Genomic DNA, 17,625 nt, shown 5'->3' on the forward strand with positions numbered 1-17,625 from the left:
TGAAATCATAAAAGACGTCACATCCCTGCTTGTTGTGTATAACACTGGTCTGGATGAGTTTTCTCTATCACCTCGTACCTCACAGTCTCTGTTGGACGCTCAGCCACCTACAGTGCCAGTACAGCTGCTCCTCCTGAACCTGGACAACCTCCGCTGGCCTTTCACATGCAGCACCACCTACATTTTCTCACGCTAGGACTCATTTCTGATTCACTTCCCATCCACTGAAAACAGTCAGTGATATTTTAGCTGTGAATCTCATCAGGGATATGACTGTAACCCCTCCTGCCCACTGGATGCAGCTGCGTCACTGGTTTTGCTTTAAGTGCTAACTGTAATGAAGGTGCTTTGTTTCTAATGTTATGACTGAATATCACACTGCCCTGCCGCCTTGCTGTTCTCTATATAACATCCAGTCGCAGAAAGAGAGGGCAGAGTTGTCCCGCATCTGAGCCGGGAGCAGAGGAAGTAACAGTGTCGATACAGGCTCTGTGTAAAGCTGGAGAGACATCACTATGGGTTCCACATGGGTGTGACATTTTGATGTTTTATGTGTGCAACCTATTGCGGGAGTTTTAAAAAGCAGCTGTTAGTGTGACTCTGTACACAAACAGGACAAAACACCTTAGCTATATGACCATAAAAACAAAATGCAGCATGTCATTAAAGATTAAATTCATATAAACTGTCAATAAATAGATCTATGTATGCACTGCATATATAAATTCACTTATATTGTATAAGGTATGTATATACTGTATATTCCTTTTTACTGTCTCCTCTAATTTCTTTAATACATTAATTTTTATTTTCTTCAAATAGCTCTCTGTGTGTTTTCTCCCCGAACAGCCTGTCCCTGTGCTGCTGAACATCAGGGGTCAATATATTCTTATCTACAGTGGAAGCAATGAGCTCTCAGGGCCACCGTACTTGTTTGACCTATTATAGTCTGCTTCGATAGTGGAGTGGAGAAAAGGGCGTGTGTCGTGTGTCGACATTGGTGCACAGGCTGAAATATGACGCAGTTACATCCGGTGGACATGAGGGGGACAAAAAAAGAGAAAGTGGGAAAAGATGTGTCCCCATGACATACTAAACAGTCTGCAAACTAAACTCATCATCATCATCATAGTCATCATCTTCATCTCTGGCGCTACATGCTCAGGCAGTTCAAATGGGCATCATGGCATCCAACAGACACATAACTGCTCAGCTCCATCCTACACAGAGTGTTACAGCGGACAGTTGAGCTTCAGACTGTCTAACCCCCTCACATTGATGATGCATTCTGGAGTGATGGTCAAAGGTATTCATGATCATTTCTCAGCACTGCACTTAGGTGTGTGCCAGTGGTGAATTTAGAACAGAGACACTCACAGAGACAGAGTGAGTGTGAGCTGGATCAGTGAAAGTGTGTGTATTATCAGTAACAGTAGTCAGCAGAGCTGCAGCTCTTCAGTGTGTAATACCACCAGACACCACTAGAGGGAAATGCGCTGATCTGGAGCAGCTGGAATGGGAGTGGAAATAACATGACCTGAGATTACAGATTATACAAACATACCCCCATCCCTCACACACACACACACACACACACACACAAACACACACAGACACATACACACACACACACGCACACACACACACTAGAACCCACGTGAAAGTGAAACAACACAACAGCAGTGTGTAAACTAGAGGCTGTAGAATGACATGGTCAGAGTCTGCCCAGTGGCCTGGTGTGTATATGTCTGTTTCTGTGTGTGTGTTTGTGTGTGTGGGTGTGTGTGTGTTTGTGAGATGACAGCAGTTTCCTGGTAGTTTAAATTTCTCTGTTTGTATCTGTCCAAGTGTATATGTGTGTGTGTGTGTGTGTGTGTGTGTGTTAATAGCTATAGTTCCACAGTGGGTCTGTGGCAGCTCCACTGATCAGTCAGTCTAAGATGTAACAGTCCTTGGGGGTCGGACTTTTGTCTTCTGGCCTCTCTCCATTGGCTCTCGGCACTCCACCCAGCCCTTAGTTCTGCCCCTAAACGCTGGTGATTGACGCAAGGCAAGCGCTGGGCTTCTGGAGTTTCTCCGGTTGGGTGCCGGCAGGTTCTGGGATTGCACGGAAGGAGAAGGGGGGGCCGTTGCCGGTAGTGATGCCGAGGTGGCCGGGGCTCAGTGCCAGGTTCTGCCGACGGTTACTCTCCACTATGGAAGAGGTGTTAGATGCTAGGCTCTCCCTTGTTCTGCAGAGACACAGAGACACACAGTGAGAAACAACAAGCACAGCAGCAGATGAAGAGCTGGACAACAGGATAACAGACATCTCTGTCCATCGCCACATCACAGCAATACACCTTCAATGAGCAGCTGGATTAGAGCTGTGCTTCTCCACAGCATCCATACTTCTGACACAACTGTGGCCATCGCTGTGCTAACTCCAACCTTTCCAATACAGTGTAGCACTCATACTCTCAAACACTTTACTCACACCGATTCTAATTATAATCTTGTTTAACCCTTTAAAACATGAGTATAGAGATTCAATTTCTTCAAAAACCCGGAATAGAGGCAACAAGCAACTTAACAAAGAGAAACTTGGCATAGTATAAATGCCAATGTGACGTCATAAAAAGTGAGAGAAGAATCCCCTTCCTGAATGCCAAAACCCCACAAACTGCCTAATTATATGCCTAAAACTGAAAGCATGTTCACATTAAAGGGATATTTTGCATTTTTTGAATTGAGCAGGTACTTATCCATAGTCAGTGTATTACATACAGTATTATGCTGAAAGCACGTTGAAATGCTTACACAAAAGCTAAGCAACGTACTACTGTGGAAGGGCAGCGGCAAATTTTATTGTATTTTAGCCACCTTAAAAAAAAACTCCCATCAAAAAAATCAACATCTTTTTTTAACCGTATTGAGTTTTTTTCACCCCCTTACCTTTCCTTTAGACAGCAAGTTCTGACAGAGAGCTCCACATCTATGTTCTCCTTAAAGAACATTGCTTTTTTAAAGTGGCTAATATACTTTTTGTTGCTGACCTGTCCACAGTAGGATTTTGCTCAGCCTCCAGGTTGGACACCAGCCTGCTTTCCAAACTGTTGAAACGTAACATTAATTGTCACACAGAGAACGTTGCTCACACTCACCCTCCTGTCCACTCATATTTATCACATTTATTGTTAAATTAGATAGATATGTGTGACAGCCACTACTGTACATGTGATCATTTTTCAAACATGTTTTACACCTAAACAAACTGTGGATGTATGATGTGACAAAATAGTTGATCCCTCAAAGAACGGTTGACTGGTGTGTTGCAGGGGGAGGGAAGGATGTGGAATGATGGTGGCATCCTGCCTGTGATTACAGTTAGCATTACTGTTCCTCAGCAGGTTTAAAAAAAGTTGTAGGCTAACATGGGACTGCCCAGCAGGACTTCTGCCTCACCGAGGAACTGTGACCTTCAGTGAGGTGTGTGAGGACTTTGTGCTGTGTCTGACTAGAGTCCCTGATGTGACTGTATTCAGCTTGTTGGAGAACAGAGAGGCCAAAGGAACAGGTTATAGTGGGATCGAGAGGCTGAGGATCATCTGTTTAATTTGTGAATATAAAACATGTCTAAAGGAAACGTCACTTTCAGAAAAACTAAAAAAAAAAAATGAAAAAAGAGAAGTGTTTATGCTCGTGTGAGGTGGTATTTCGGGCATTTTTTTTCTCACTTTTATAGGTCACATGATGTACAAAGAGTCATTCTGCACAGGAAGCCAGTTTATGAATAGCTATGGCTATGTGCTTGTTGGTAGGAACTGGCTCCCTCGTGATACAGCAGGAGCTACAAGAGGTGTTATTGCATCGCATAACTCTTCAAAAGCTGAGTGGGTCATCCAGAAGTTTGAATACATAATTCCTCTGTGAAATCGCGGACTATCACCTCCCAGAAATCCCTCATATGTGGCCGCTCCCACATATAAGGGGCTTGCCTTTCCATTATGGCTCCATAACACACCTACGTAGCCTTGGATTGGAAATAATAACAGCTAGTGTGGTGGCTGCAAAAGAAATAAAGCTGCTAATGTTTTGAACATCCATCACACCATACTTCTCGGAATGTTATCACCAGAGGAGAAGTCGCAGAACATCACTCGGTGGAAATGCAGTCATCTCGCAATTATGTTTTATTAACATTTCCAAAATATCACTTAAGTTTTGTGCAAATCTGTGATGGAAACCTACCCACCTCAAGGTCATGATGTTGTACTGCATATTAGCACGGCTGTGATAATCTTCGGCTCTCATCCAGCAACCATGTGGCCAAATCACAACCATGTTGCTAAAATTCAGTACAACAGCGCTCATTCTTGTCTGATATTATCTCCCACAGTGTAAGCAGCTGCAGTCGACTCCCTGCAACCATGTAGAGCTAACTTTCATTTGGAAGTTCAGAGAGCAGATATGTTATTGATAGGATATGTTGAAGAAAATGGTAGTTGGGTTCAGATAGCTGCTTCTACTTTGGATCCAGAATCACTCCTCAGGCCTTATATATCTGTATCAGTTCATTTTTAACCTTAGCTGGCTACATTTGCTTAAGACTTCATGACTTGCAGTTTATACATTCCATCTAATAAATGCACAACGACTGTGGCATGACACTGTGCCTGTCAGTGATACAGGAGATGATCATCAGTAAGCATCAGAACCCTCCTATTACTGGTCACTACAGAGTTAACCCTTGTATCAATAGTGAATAGGCAACAGTGTCAAGCGCATAGCATTATGGGTATAGCATCCATACTTTAGGACAGGCTTCTTTAACCTTGACAAAAAGCCAAGAATGGACCAGTTAAAGAGCAAATGCAACATTTCTTAAGAGAGAAGTGGAATAAGAAAGCAAATGACGCTACTTTGCAAAACAAATAACTATCCAAATCCGTACAACTTAGTAATATGGTCAGCGCTTTCTATAAAGTTGTTAGAAAATATAACTGGTTTCATGGTAAGGCATAAAGTGAAAAATAAGTTAATAACTTTTAGAAGCATGCAACAATCCAACTTTAACCATCTCTTTCCCTCTCTTCGTCTCTCTGTGTCTCTCAGACAGAAAGCAGCTTTATTATCAGCCCTGCTGTGCTCAGGCTTTCTGTTCTTCAGCTTTTGACCAGAAAAATCTGTATTAAAATCTCAATGGTCATAACGTCTGGTAAGAATATTTACCTCTGCAAATATTTAGGTCTAAAACCATGTCCTCACATCAAACAAGTATCAGCTGTGTGCTCTGGATCATGCTTGAAGCATAACCTTAAAAAGATGGGTGAGTGCTTGCTGTCTTTCATGCAGTATAATGATGGTGATGGTTATTACAAGAGACTTTTAGCTCTGGTTTGCAGGTTTACAGTTGAGGTTTGGCTCATTGATTAATGCAGGTGTTTATGGGTTGGGTAGAGAACGGTTATGATGGCAAAGGTTCGCCATTCCATTGTGTTTCAAGCCATAAACTCAAATGCAAGGTCTGTTAGTAATCACTCCCCTCCATAGCTGTCCTAAGTCCCATAATGCTTTGTGTTGCTCACTACCACTGAACTGCTCATGTCACGATCCAATTCTCTATAAGGAATAAGTGAATTATTTTGATGCAGCCTTTCATTTTAAGCTATGGGTAAATTTATTTATAATCGTTGAAAGCCAAACCAAATTAGATGAACCCTTTGAAACCCGAGCAAATCTGATTTATTTCAGAAAACATGGGAATGGGGGACAAGGAGCTTAACAATAAATGGCCCAAAAATTAGAGAGAACTTTGTATAAAAAGTTACAAGAAAACTACTTGACAATAACCACTATAACGAAAAGTAAAAGGGGAAAGGGCTATTTCTTTGTCTTAACACAATTTTGAGCAATTAAGAGAATTACAAATGCAGTTTTCTGGACATTTTTCCTCATGTTCTTTTTATCTAATAACACCCCAGCTAAATTATTATTATTATTATTATTATTATTATTAATAATTTTTTTTTGGTTTGCACAACATTTCGTTCGAAGTTGTTCATCTTTTTCATGTTTTTTAAGAAAACACACCAATTTTTTTCAGCTTTCAGAAGTTGTAATGCTTGAAAAAGGTGTCTAAATGCAGCACAAGAAAACTGATGTCCATCCAGGTGTTAAAAGGTTAACTAAGTAATTTGATACTGGATTTAGATTCAATAACTAGGTGTGGGTCTTAGTTTGAATGGACTGACCCAGATTTGGTCAGCTAATAATTGATAATTATTGATTGATAACAACTGTTTTGTCTGTGTGTGTTTGCGTGTGTGTGTGTGTGTGTATGTGTGTCTGAGGGATGGGGGTATGCACAGAGGAGGAAATCATTTCTTGTTCAAATGTCCCCTGCAGTCTGTTGTCTTGTGCCAGCTGGCTGAAACAGATTCAGCTCACCCAAAAACTAAAGAGGAATGTATGGAAGCTTTTTGCTACCAATCCCACAATGCAATCTGTTAAATTGACCTATTGCTAAACCCCGCCCTCTAACACACAAGTCAATCACATTTTGTTCACAATGCACACAATGTGTGCACACAAGGCACTCGGACATCCTGCTCGAAGATCTCCAGAGAAAAGCACCAGAAATTTGATTTTCTGGCAGTTTTATTTAAATGTATGTAGTTATAACTTAAAAAATGGACAAATGATGTGCATGGGTGTTGATAAATTCAACGCTTTTACAAGATATCCTGAGAGATTAGACAGTGGAGTGTATTTTATCCCGTTCCCTAAACCTCACATACACAGAGCAAAGTGTCTCCTTTGGATTCAGCTGTGTGACGGACCACACAGTCAGCTCAATGTAAAGAAGACAAACCAGAATGTCTACATTTGTTCTAAAGTAAGGCAACACAGTGTAAGCAACATTTGCTGCAGTGACAAGTATACATAACCTCATGCATTACGTCAGCAACACTGTGTATAACGTCACTTTGCAGCAAACTTTGCGAGGTAATGTTAGCTTAAGTTAGCTAATAGCCGCTAACATTATGGCCAACTTCAGCTTCGTAACGTTAGCTCATCATGTCATCTGTTCATCTTAGTCTCACTATTTTTATTTGACAGACGGTCATCAGTGTTAACTGTAGCAAAAGGTTGTGGTTTAAGCCTACCCAACTGAAAGCATTAACGTTAGCTTAGCTGTAATGTTATAAAGAAAGCAAAGGCTGGCTAATGCTAACACTACGGCACAGTGAGGACCCGTCTGATGGCCTCTGTGTGAAATAAGGAGCTTATGTCCCCAAAAGTTCTGTATAGCATCTTTGGATATGTCTTTGACACTGACAGCTGCCATGGTTAGTTTTGCGCACCATTTGTCTCAGTGAGCTAAGGGGGTGGGGCCTAGCGACAGGTCAATTTCAATGAAAATGAGAGTGGTGTATGCAGTCTGTGTGTTGGTGTTCTCACCGTGGTGAGTTGAATCCACTGTCTACAGTGACCGAGCTGGAGTCCATACTGTCCAGTCTGGCAGAGTGGGCTGACTGCTGGTTCTGACTGGGCTCTGGAAGGTTCTCTTTAGCACCAGGGAAGGTGAGGGTTCTTTCAAACCTCCTCTGTAGATCCCTCTCCTTCTCTCTCTCCAGCAGCCACTGCATGGTCCCCGCTCCTCCTCCTCCCATCCCAACAACACCTCCTCCAGCCTTCTCGTCCTCTCCTCGACTTTTGCTCCCCCCCTCCTCCAGCTCATCATCGTCTGAGACGTTGTAGTAGTCGAAGGAGGCCTCTGCAGCACTGGTGGTAGGTTCGATCCCCTGTGGAGGGGCAGACGGCGTTGCCACCAGAGGTTTGGGAGCATCAAAGGCCTCCTGGGAATCAAGTGCATCGCAGGACGAGGACAGAGTGGAGGAAGCGAGGGCTGGGGGTTTTCTAAGGGAGCTGTAGCCGGGCAAAGGGAGGCTGGGAGGAGGTTTGAAGAGTGTGTCTTTACTAAAGATCTCCTTACGTTTCTCCTGACCAGAGGAGGCACTGTGGGGAGGTCGTCCATTAGAAAGTGGGGGATCAGGGAGAGAGAGGGGTATTGGAGGCAAGCTGCCTCCCTTAGGTCCCACCTTTGACAAGTCCTCCTTACTTTCTAGAGGATGGGGTGTCTGTCTGTCCATTTGTCTGTCAGTGCTGCTCAGTTTTAATCCATCATGGCTACTTTTACCCAGAGTGCCCAGCGGGTTTGCTGCAGTGAGAGCAGCCTCAGAGGAACCGGCGCATTGGAAGTAATCATCAGGGGGTACGGCGGTGGGCAGTAGTTTGGGTGAGTAGGCGGGCAGGCTGTCCCTGCTCTTACTCTTCTCTAAACTCCTGCCGCCATCCAACCCTAGAGCATCCACAGGTAGCTTAGCTGAGGGGGGCGTGGCACGAGAGTAGTGAGAAGAGCTCTGATTGGCTCGCAAGGTGCCATCATCGGTATAGTAACGGCTTCGGTCGTCGTAATAATCAGGTGGTCCGATCAATCCTGCTCCGAGTGGTCCTTTGGAATTGTCCATGGATCTGGAGCGTTCCTTGGCCTTGTCACTGCGTTCATTCCTGGACTTCCTCTCCTGGGTGTGGGAGTGCGAGCGGTGGACTTTGGAGTGGTGGGCTGAGGGGCCATGGCTTGGCTCGGGGAAAGGCATTTCTGTGCGCCGTTTGGCGAGCTCTCCGGACACGTCCCACTCTGGCGTGACAGGCAGGTGTGAGGAGTCAAGGATGTTAGGGTTGCTGTGCGCCAGGTGAAGGCGGGCCCGTTGCCGCTCCATGGCAAGGGCGTGTTCCCGTGGTGAGCGGGCCAGCGAGGAGGAGTAGGCTCTGTAGTCCCTGTCGGCCAACTCCAGATGGGAACCGTCGCTCGGCTCGCCGCGGGATGCCCTCGTCTTGCTGTGTGAGCGACTGATTTTGGTCTGTGACTGCTTCCTGTGACGGCCCCCACTCCTCCTACTCCTGGAGCTCTGATTGGCTGATGACGCTTTGCTTCTCTGAGCACGCTCTTCTTCGAGGCGCTTCATAACTGCGGTGTGCCGAGCGAGGTTCTCCACAGTGAGGTCAGGGTTGATTCTGCGGATGATTTCCATCTCTACGTGGCGGGGCAGCTGGCTGGGTGCCTCCTCGTCGCGCAGGGGCCACTCCTCCGGGGGGAACTGGGCGGAGAAGGTGGCCAGCTGCTTGGCCTTGTCCTTTTTAAAGCTCAGACGGAACAGCTTCAAACCAAATTTCCGACTTCCTGTACCACTTCCTCCACCTGCTTGTTTTTCTATCTCTCCAGTTCCTCCTCCTCCTCCCCCTCCCCCTCCTGCTCCCCCTCCTCCTCCTCCTGCTCCTCCCCCACCTCGGTGTTTGGTGAGCGTATCCGTCTTGAAGGGGAACCCAAGAGTGCTGCGACTCTTTTCTGTGTTGCCTCCTGCTTGCTGAGGAGGTGTTTGGGGGGAATGCGGGGACGAGTACGCCTCCCGGTGGTCTTTGGGAGATCTACGCTGCAGGGTGGTGTGGTGGCTAGGGGGGTCGTCGCCACGGTAACTGTTGTTGTAAAAAGAATCCCCACCTCCTCCCCCTCCCCCGCTGTGGTTTTGGCTGGACTTGGGGTGCGTTCGGTCTCGCACAGCTCCGGAAGTTGACGGTGTGATGGTGCCGGAGAGAGGGGAGGTGCACTGCGTCTGCTGATGCTGCTGTTGGTTCTGGTGCTGCTGCTGCTGTTGGTGTCGCTCCGCCGACCGCTCGTCTAAGTGGTACCACTTGGAGCTGGTTCGGATTAGGCTCGGAGTGATGAAGTAAGTCTGAGGGGTAACAATAAAATATCCGTCGGGCGTTGGGTAGATCTTCCGCTCACGCACCAGCATGCCAAGCGTGTGGTGCAGGACCTCCTCCGTTGGTGTGGGAACACCTGAGCAGAATCAGAGACAAGAGGCAGTTAGAGCCAACACATTTCACACAAGTCAATATTATATTCTCTTTTTATCACCTGCAGATCAGAGAAATCAAACTTCAGGATATTTGTTATATGAAAAAAATCATAATTGTCAAAATGTCATTCATGCAACATTCGATAAGGTCCTCTTATTCTTCTTCCCAATATGGTGTAGAGACAGGCTGTCTCAGTGATGAAGTCATTTAAAGTGAGGAGAAGAATAAAATATAACTAATACTGTGTGGGTTTTTGAGAAATGTTGCAGCCACTTTTTTTTCAGAATTAGGGAGGATTTGTGCTTTGTTTGGGGTTTTTTTGTCAATGAAAAGTGTTCCCTGCATCATCCTCTTGTCTCTTACCTGTAATATTTCACAGGGATAATCAACTTACTTTGCTTGAAGGCATCCCCATACATGTTTCTAGGATTTTAGGTGTTTCTAAGATTATAGGACATTTTTCAGATTTTAGGAGATTTCTTGGATTTTTTGACATTTGTAGGATTTTAGAATGTTTCTAGGACTTTAGAACATTTGTCAGTTTTTGGGACGTTTGTAGGATTTTCGGAAATTTCTCAGATATTTAGACATTGCACAGGATTTTAAGTAGTTTTTTTCATTTTAGGGCATTAGCTAGGACCTCTGTTAGGAGGTGTGGGGGATCCTCCAGTGGCACTTTTTTGATAAACAAGCTCTACTTTGATGCTTTTTTTATGCACTCCAGCCCTCCTCTAATTTTCTTATCTTTTTTATTTATCCTCTATGCTTCTTTTCTGTTCTCCTCTCCTGCTCTCCCTCATTCTTACTCTTCCCCCCATTAACCTCTATCCCTGTCTCTCTCTCCTCTCACTATCTCATGCTCTCTCTCCCTCTGTCAGTCTCGAGGTATTACTGCCAGTTACATCATAGCAGCCTTTCAGCCCAGCCAGAATGATGCAACACCATGCAGACAGACAGACTGCACACACACACACACACACACACACACACACACACACACACACACACACACACACACACAGAGACACTCAGTGTGTTTGTCCATCCTCTTTCCTCTCAATCTTGTTGATAAGACGGCCGAGCAGCAGGAAGGAGGTGGAGACAGGACCGAGTCTGAAGGCTGCTGTTCTGGATTCATTCATTCATTATCTGGAACTGCTCATCCTGTTCAGGATCACCAAGGGGGGGTGGGAGGTGGGGTACAGACTTAGACTTAGAGTTCTGATTTAGACTTAGACTATTGTAGGGTTACTATTATTAAAGTCACTAATTAAAGTGTGTGTCTTTAAGAGCTCTCGATATCAACCCGTGCCTGGCGGGTCCTGACAGGTTCTGAAAAACCTACGGGGTTGGACCGGGTTCAGGACTGAAAATGTGCGTTGACTGGCCAGGTCGGGTAGGGCTCGAGCTGTGGGGAGAAAAATTTTAGAAATAATACATTTTTTTAAAAAGTGAGCTCTCTGCACTTAATTTATTTATCATTTATCCAAGAAAAATTCTGAAATATATTATGGATATTATATATCGATTGATTGATTGAATATATCAACTCCCATTTGAGCACCCAACAGCAGCTCCCTCTCTGCTTCAGAGAGGACACAGCCAGGCTCCATGCTGGGCTCTCTGTCCTTCCTCATGGCTAGAGCTGGGAGCTCCTCAGGTAGGGAAATACAGTTTGGAAATACACAGTGTGGCGTGTCGCTGGTCAGTTTTCAACTGGGGACGCGTGTGGCTGAACCTGCCAAACAGCCGGGGGGTCAGAGGCATTACAAGCCTGCTAGTGTTTTGGTTTTTTTTTTTAAGCACAACACTTACACAGCCCAGGACATTTTAATACTTTGGACTATGGTGATGTTTTCTATATAGTTTGCTGGGATAGATGAAGTTCTCGTCATTTCAGCTGTGCTTCGACATACGTATATCATATGCAGGTATGCCCAAGCTAGCCAGTGTAATTATCCCTCAGATATTACGCTAAATAAAAAAATAAAAAGGTATGCAAAAAATGTCTGCAAATTGTCCAATGGTCAGTCAGCTCCAAGTCACAGTCAAACTCAAAACCCTGCCTATATGGGAAGCCACCACATGCCGCACTTCAAAAGGCAGCTCATAACTAGGACACTTTGTGTTGCCTCCCGGGCCAAGGTTCATGTTAACCAGCCAACCTTCATGTTATCCAGCAGCTGAGAAGCATAATAAAAATTAACTGACTCACACTGCTTTTTTTTTTTTTTTTTACTTTTAGTATATAAGGTGTCAGAGTGCATAAAACAAAATCAAAATAGAGGTTGTTGATCAAAAAAGTGCCAGTGGATCCCCCATACCCCCTGATAGAGGTCCTAGCTAAGACCCTAATGTCCTGAAATCGAAGAAACATCCTAAACTCCTAGAAATGTCTTTAAATCCTAGAAATGCCCTAACATTCTAGAAATGTCCTGAAATCCTACAAATGTCCAAAATTCTTAGAAAAATTCTGTCACACACCTATGTTGTTATTATCCTTAGACATCTCTATAGGTATAGAGAAATCCTGTGGATCACATAGACTACACTACTGTGTCAGATGCTGGCATAGTGGCCATTGCGTGAGAGTGTATTAATATTTTATTTTGTGCAGAGTAATGTAGAGAGCTTTCCATGATGACAGCACTGCTGAATGCACACAACTGAACCACTGACCTACATGCAGGTTTTTACTGTTAAATATCAGAAGACAGATCAACAGAACAACTAAAAGTAATGCTAGACTCTGATGTGAGGCCATTACTTCAAGCTGCACTGCTTTAAAAACTGACATGAATATATTAAGGATATTACTACATGAGCTCAGGAACATTTTTAAAAACCACTGTCAGTAAACGCAGTTCAGCACTGCATCTATAAATGTAAGTGCAGACTCTACCATGCAAAGTAAAAGCCAAATATCAACAGCATCCCGAAACATGGCTGACTTCTCTGGGCCCAAGCTCATCTGAGATGGACTGACACAAAGTGGAAAGTGTGCTTTGGTCGGATGAGTCCATATTTCACATCTTTGTTGGAAATCATGGACATTGTGTCCTTCAGGCTTGAGAGGAAATGGACCATCCAGATTGTTACCAGCTCAAAGTTCAAAGCCAGCATCTGTGATGGTAAGGCGGTGGTAGCACATCTGAGAACACACCATGAATGCTGAAAGGTTCAAACAGGTTTTGGAGCAACATATGCTGCCATCCAGATGACGTCTTTTTCAGGGATGTCTCTGCTTATTCCAGTGAGACCATGAGACGCATTCTGCACATGTAACAACAGCATGGCTTCATAGTCAAGAGTGCAGCTATTTGACCGACCTGCACGCAGTCAAATCTGTCTCCCACTGAACATGTGTGGAGCATTAAGAAGCACAAATTACGACAACAAAGACCCCAGACTGCTGAGCAACTGAAGTCGTATATGAGAAAGAATTTCACTTTTCAAAACTTCCAACATTTAGCGTCCTCAGTTCCCAAACACTTACTGAGTGCTGTTAAAAGAAAATGTGACATGACAGTGGGAAACATGCTCCTGTACCAGCTTTTTTGGTTCCGTTTTTATTCACATTTTACACCGCGTCTTAACTTTTTTCGGAATTAGGGCTGTAGGTCAACAATAATAACGTAAATCTTGGACTGAATCATAAAGCTGACTGGGTGACAGAAATGCTGTTTCTCGGTGAAAAGATCAGTTGGGGGAACTCCTTGGCTTTATTTAATATCAGAATGATCAAATCACTGCAAATTATTTGGATGAAATTGTCCCATATGGGTGAAATTCTCCTTCAGAATCAGCCTGAGGAGATGACTGAGCTACAGATTGACACATTAAAAACTTATTGATAGACTGCATAGCAGCTGTGCAGACAGCTGTGGGTGCGTGAGTGCGTATGTGTTGCCTGGCATTACATCATACAATTGCAGTTGCTTTGGTGACATGACGCAAAATTTCTAAACAGGGAAACCCATGAAATGTACAAAGACAGATGGAGTCCACCATGACATGAACCAACTAGTGCCTGATTAAAAATGAAAAATAACGTTGAATTGACAATTGACAATAAATTTATCAGTTGATTGACAAATTAATTAGCAACAATTTGGATGACTGATTATTTAAATTATTCTTACCCTTCTCTTGTGTTAGCTTCTGCAGTATTTGCTGCTTTCTTTGTTTTATATTGTTGTAAACTGAATATGTTTGAGAAATGAACTTTTGGACAGACAAAAACAAGATCTGAAGCATTACATTGATGACTTTATCTTGACCTGCCCCTGAAGGACCCAGATCTGGCTTCGCTGCCACCATCAACCTGCAGTCAGTGATCTGGCGGAGACCTTTTGCCTTGGGGTCCCCACTGACGACAGCCTCTGGGGCCACATTGTCAATCTGTTGCGCCCTTGTCTACACTGTAGCACAACAAAAATGTCCCGCCATTGATGCAAGCATACGAGGCAGAGAGGGAATGAAGAGGGGGTAATTGTACTCGGACACAGTACAAATCGATTGTACCTTAGATTTTCTTTTTTTTCTGCATACTGTAAAACTTCAATTAATAGCTCATGCTGTTATTTGCTTAAATCACTGAATGCACCGGGCTTATATTGGGGACAGGCATCTATATGGAACTGGCTTCTAATTCCTTTCATACAAAACTGTTGCTCAGCAAAGATAGAAATACAATCAAATTATTTATTAACCCTTTGAAACCAGGGCAAATTAGTTATTTTTTTTCAAAAACATGGGAAGAAGGTAATAAGCAACAAAAGAAATTACCCAGAAAAACAAAAAATAAGGTAAAACAAAAAAATAATACAAAGTGAGAAATGACCTGAAATAAAAGCTTTAAAATCCTAATAATCCTGTAAAACAATTTCAATATGAATATAGTTCACTGGACTTTTCCCCTTGCTTTCAAAAAAAAGTCTTTTACATCTACTTATCTCTTTTTTTGTCTTTTTTTCTTGTTAAGAATGCCAGTAATTCTGTCTTCTTTGTTGCTCATGGTGTCAGTAAAATTAACTGCATGAATGAATTGTGGAGAATCTTACCAAGATAACAATGTGAGTAATATGCCCATATTGACAAAATGTTAAACATATACACATATTGTATGCATGCGTGATCTAAGCAGCTAACTACACCTACTCCAGCAGGTCGCAAAAAACTGTAATATACATCTTCTATAACTTCTATAAAAATGAACTGCATGGCAACCAGACTGGGTTTCTAAGACAGAGACATCTGTCTGCCATTTATTTGGGTATATTAGCTAGTTAGTTACAATTTAAGGTAGTTTTACTTGGGTAATTCCATTGGACTACTGTACTTGTACTTTGTTACATTCCAGTGGGAAACATTGTACTTTCTACTACAATAGATTTATTTGACATTAACTTAGTCACTTTTCATTGAGATTTAACTCTACAGTTATCAAGTTTCTGAAAGAGAGCAGTCAGATAACCTTAAGTTAACCAACAACACTGTAGCTAACATGACGTTTCCTGACTTATATCAAACGTTATCGAGCAAGAAATGATTTGTTCACTGTTAATTTCTTCACCTTTGTCATTGTATTGCCGCTCCACACTGTGAGTAATGAACTCTTTCTCCACCTCTCAAATAAAATAATCTAACTCGGCGGAGTTATCACACTTCTGAACGGTAATTATGCAGGCAGATCACAGACTGTATGTAAGGACACAGATAACCAGTTCAAAAGTCTATGGGACACATAAACCGAAAGGTCTGCTGGAAACTACAGGCTGCTGTGATTGGTTGATTCTGCTATGAGCATTTGATGACGTGCAGTGGAGTTGCCACCCACCTCCCTCCGGACGATCCATTCTAGCTGTAACCATTACACAGTTACTTTTGGGGGGAGCCCCATTTTCCGGTGCACACCGCTTAACATGTAACATTCACAAAGTGTGTGGCAGCACGCGATCAATAATAGGGTTACTGCGAAACAGATTCCATTAATACCCGCCGGTAATATTTCCTCTCTCCCTCTGTCCCTTATGTCAGATGATGAGGAGTTCAGGTGACTACGTAAATGTAGGAATTTGACCGCAGCACCGCTTCACACACAGATGGCTGCAGCAGGGAGAGACACGGAAGTTAAATAGTGGAGATAGCGGATAAACAGCGGATAAACACACAACATTGACATATTACTTCTGGGTTTTTTTTTTATCACTTCAGGGACCTTTATATATGGAGAAAATATATCATCTGTATCACAAAAGTGAACAATTTTTTAGAGCTCCCCCTGAACGTCTCAAGGGAGGCTTTAACGGGATCCGAGCTCACCCTTGCCCCCCAGTAATTCGTACTATGCATACACACAGACTCACACTCGCTGGACACGCTCGGCGGTCAGCAAGGTGAGGAACGTTTGCACCTCCTCGAGCGACCACGGCGTGATCTTTCTGGTTACCATTTTGGGAAAGAAGAAAAAATGATACGAAACTGCGACTGCTACTAAAGCTTTGATGTTTGTGTTGTTCACAGTATAGAGCATGGATCTATTTTAAATGTGGATACAGCCGTGGAGGCATCTTAACAACCCTGTGCTGAAACACAAAACAGTTATAAAAAGGGTACAGTTTTTGATAAGATGCTATTGGAATAAGTGAGCATGTTCAGTCACAGAGGGAAAATACAACTAAAGGGGAGTGTTTTATTTCAACAATGTGGAAGTGAGAACTACCAGGAAAGGTTTGTGTGTGTCTGTGTGAAACTATGGAACAGTTTGAATGATGAATTTAAGCAAAGTCCAAACATGGAGCAGTTCAAGAGAAAGTTCAAAAATACGACTTTTAAGAGGTACAGAGATGAGTGTATCTAAATTATTATATAATTATATATATAATAAATATGTTACTTAATTATATTCTATTTATAATAAATACATAAATAATGAATTTATATTTCTTGATAGGGATTATGTATGAGTGCTGCATTTTTTATTTTTGTAATCAGTTAGTATATATTTCTAAAAGTTAGGAAAAGACAGTCTATATTTTAAAAAAAAAGAGAGAGCAGAAGCTGGATTGATACTGTTTAATAATTGATGGAGAAGGGGTGGGATTCAATAAGTTTTTACTTCTTCCCACTCCTTTTCGGACATGTAAACTGATTTATCCGTGATTTATTATTTCATTGTTTTAAAGCTATTACTCTTTTTCTTTTTGATTGTTTGTATGATCAATTGTCTTCATTACATATTCCAAATAAAAAAATGTTTCCAAAAATTTCAAATTTCAAATAAGGCATTCACTGATAAATGTTTTTGTCAGAACTGGGAAATGTTGAAATTTGAAGTGGCGAAATATTTAAGAGAGTATGGATCTTTTTTAACCAAATTAAAAAATGATGAAGAAACAAAAGTAATTACCAAAATAGCTGCCCTTACTCAATGTATGCCTGAAAACCTGACAGAAGACGATAAACAGGACTTAATTTTACAGCAGATTTTACTAGATGAAATATATAAAATAAAAGCAGAGGAGGCACTTGTTAGGTCCAGAAGAAGGTGGCTGGAAGAAGGGGAGCAAAATACTGCATACTTCTTTTTTTCAGTTAAAAAGATCACACAGCAAAACTAACTGCATTCAAAAACTTGATATTAATGGAAGTATCACAGATGATCCTCAGGAGATATCTATTTATTGTTCCACATTTTATAGTAACCTTTTTAAAATCTTA

The 17,625-nt window shown here is 42.6% G+C and overlaps 1 protein-coding gene across 2 annotated transcripts in view; it reads right to left on the minus strand.

The window, feature by feature from the left end:
• Positions 1-1,638: 1,638 nt before the first annotated feature.
• The window catches only part of LOC121947911 (storkhead-box protein 2-like), a 71,381-nt gene continuing 55,394 nt past the window's right edge, over positions 1,639-17,625 (minus strand). For both annotated transcript variants that reach the window (XM_042493098.1, XM_042493099.1), the window contains exons 3-4: positions 7,444-9,883; positions 1,639-2,231 (exon numbers count right to left, since the gene is read on the minus strand). In XM_042493098.1, coding sequence (XP_042349032.1) covers positions 2,027-2,231; positions 7,444-9,883 — 2,645 coding nt within the window. In that variant the 3' untranslated portion in view covers positions 1,639-2,026. The remainder of the gene's footprint in view (positions 2,232-7,443; positions 9,884-17,625) is intronic.

This window comes from Plectropomus leopardus, chromosome 9 (assembly GCF_008729295.1).
Source record: "Plectropomus leopardus isolate mb chromosome 9, YSFRI_Pleo_2.0, whole genome shotgun sequence".
NCBI lineage: Eukaryota > Metazoa > Chordata > Actinopteri > Perciformes > Serranidae > Plectropomus > Plectropomus leopardus.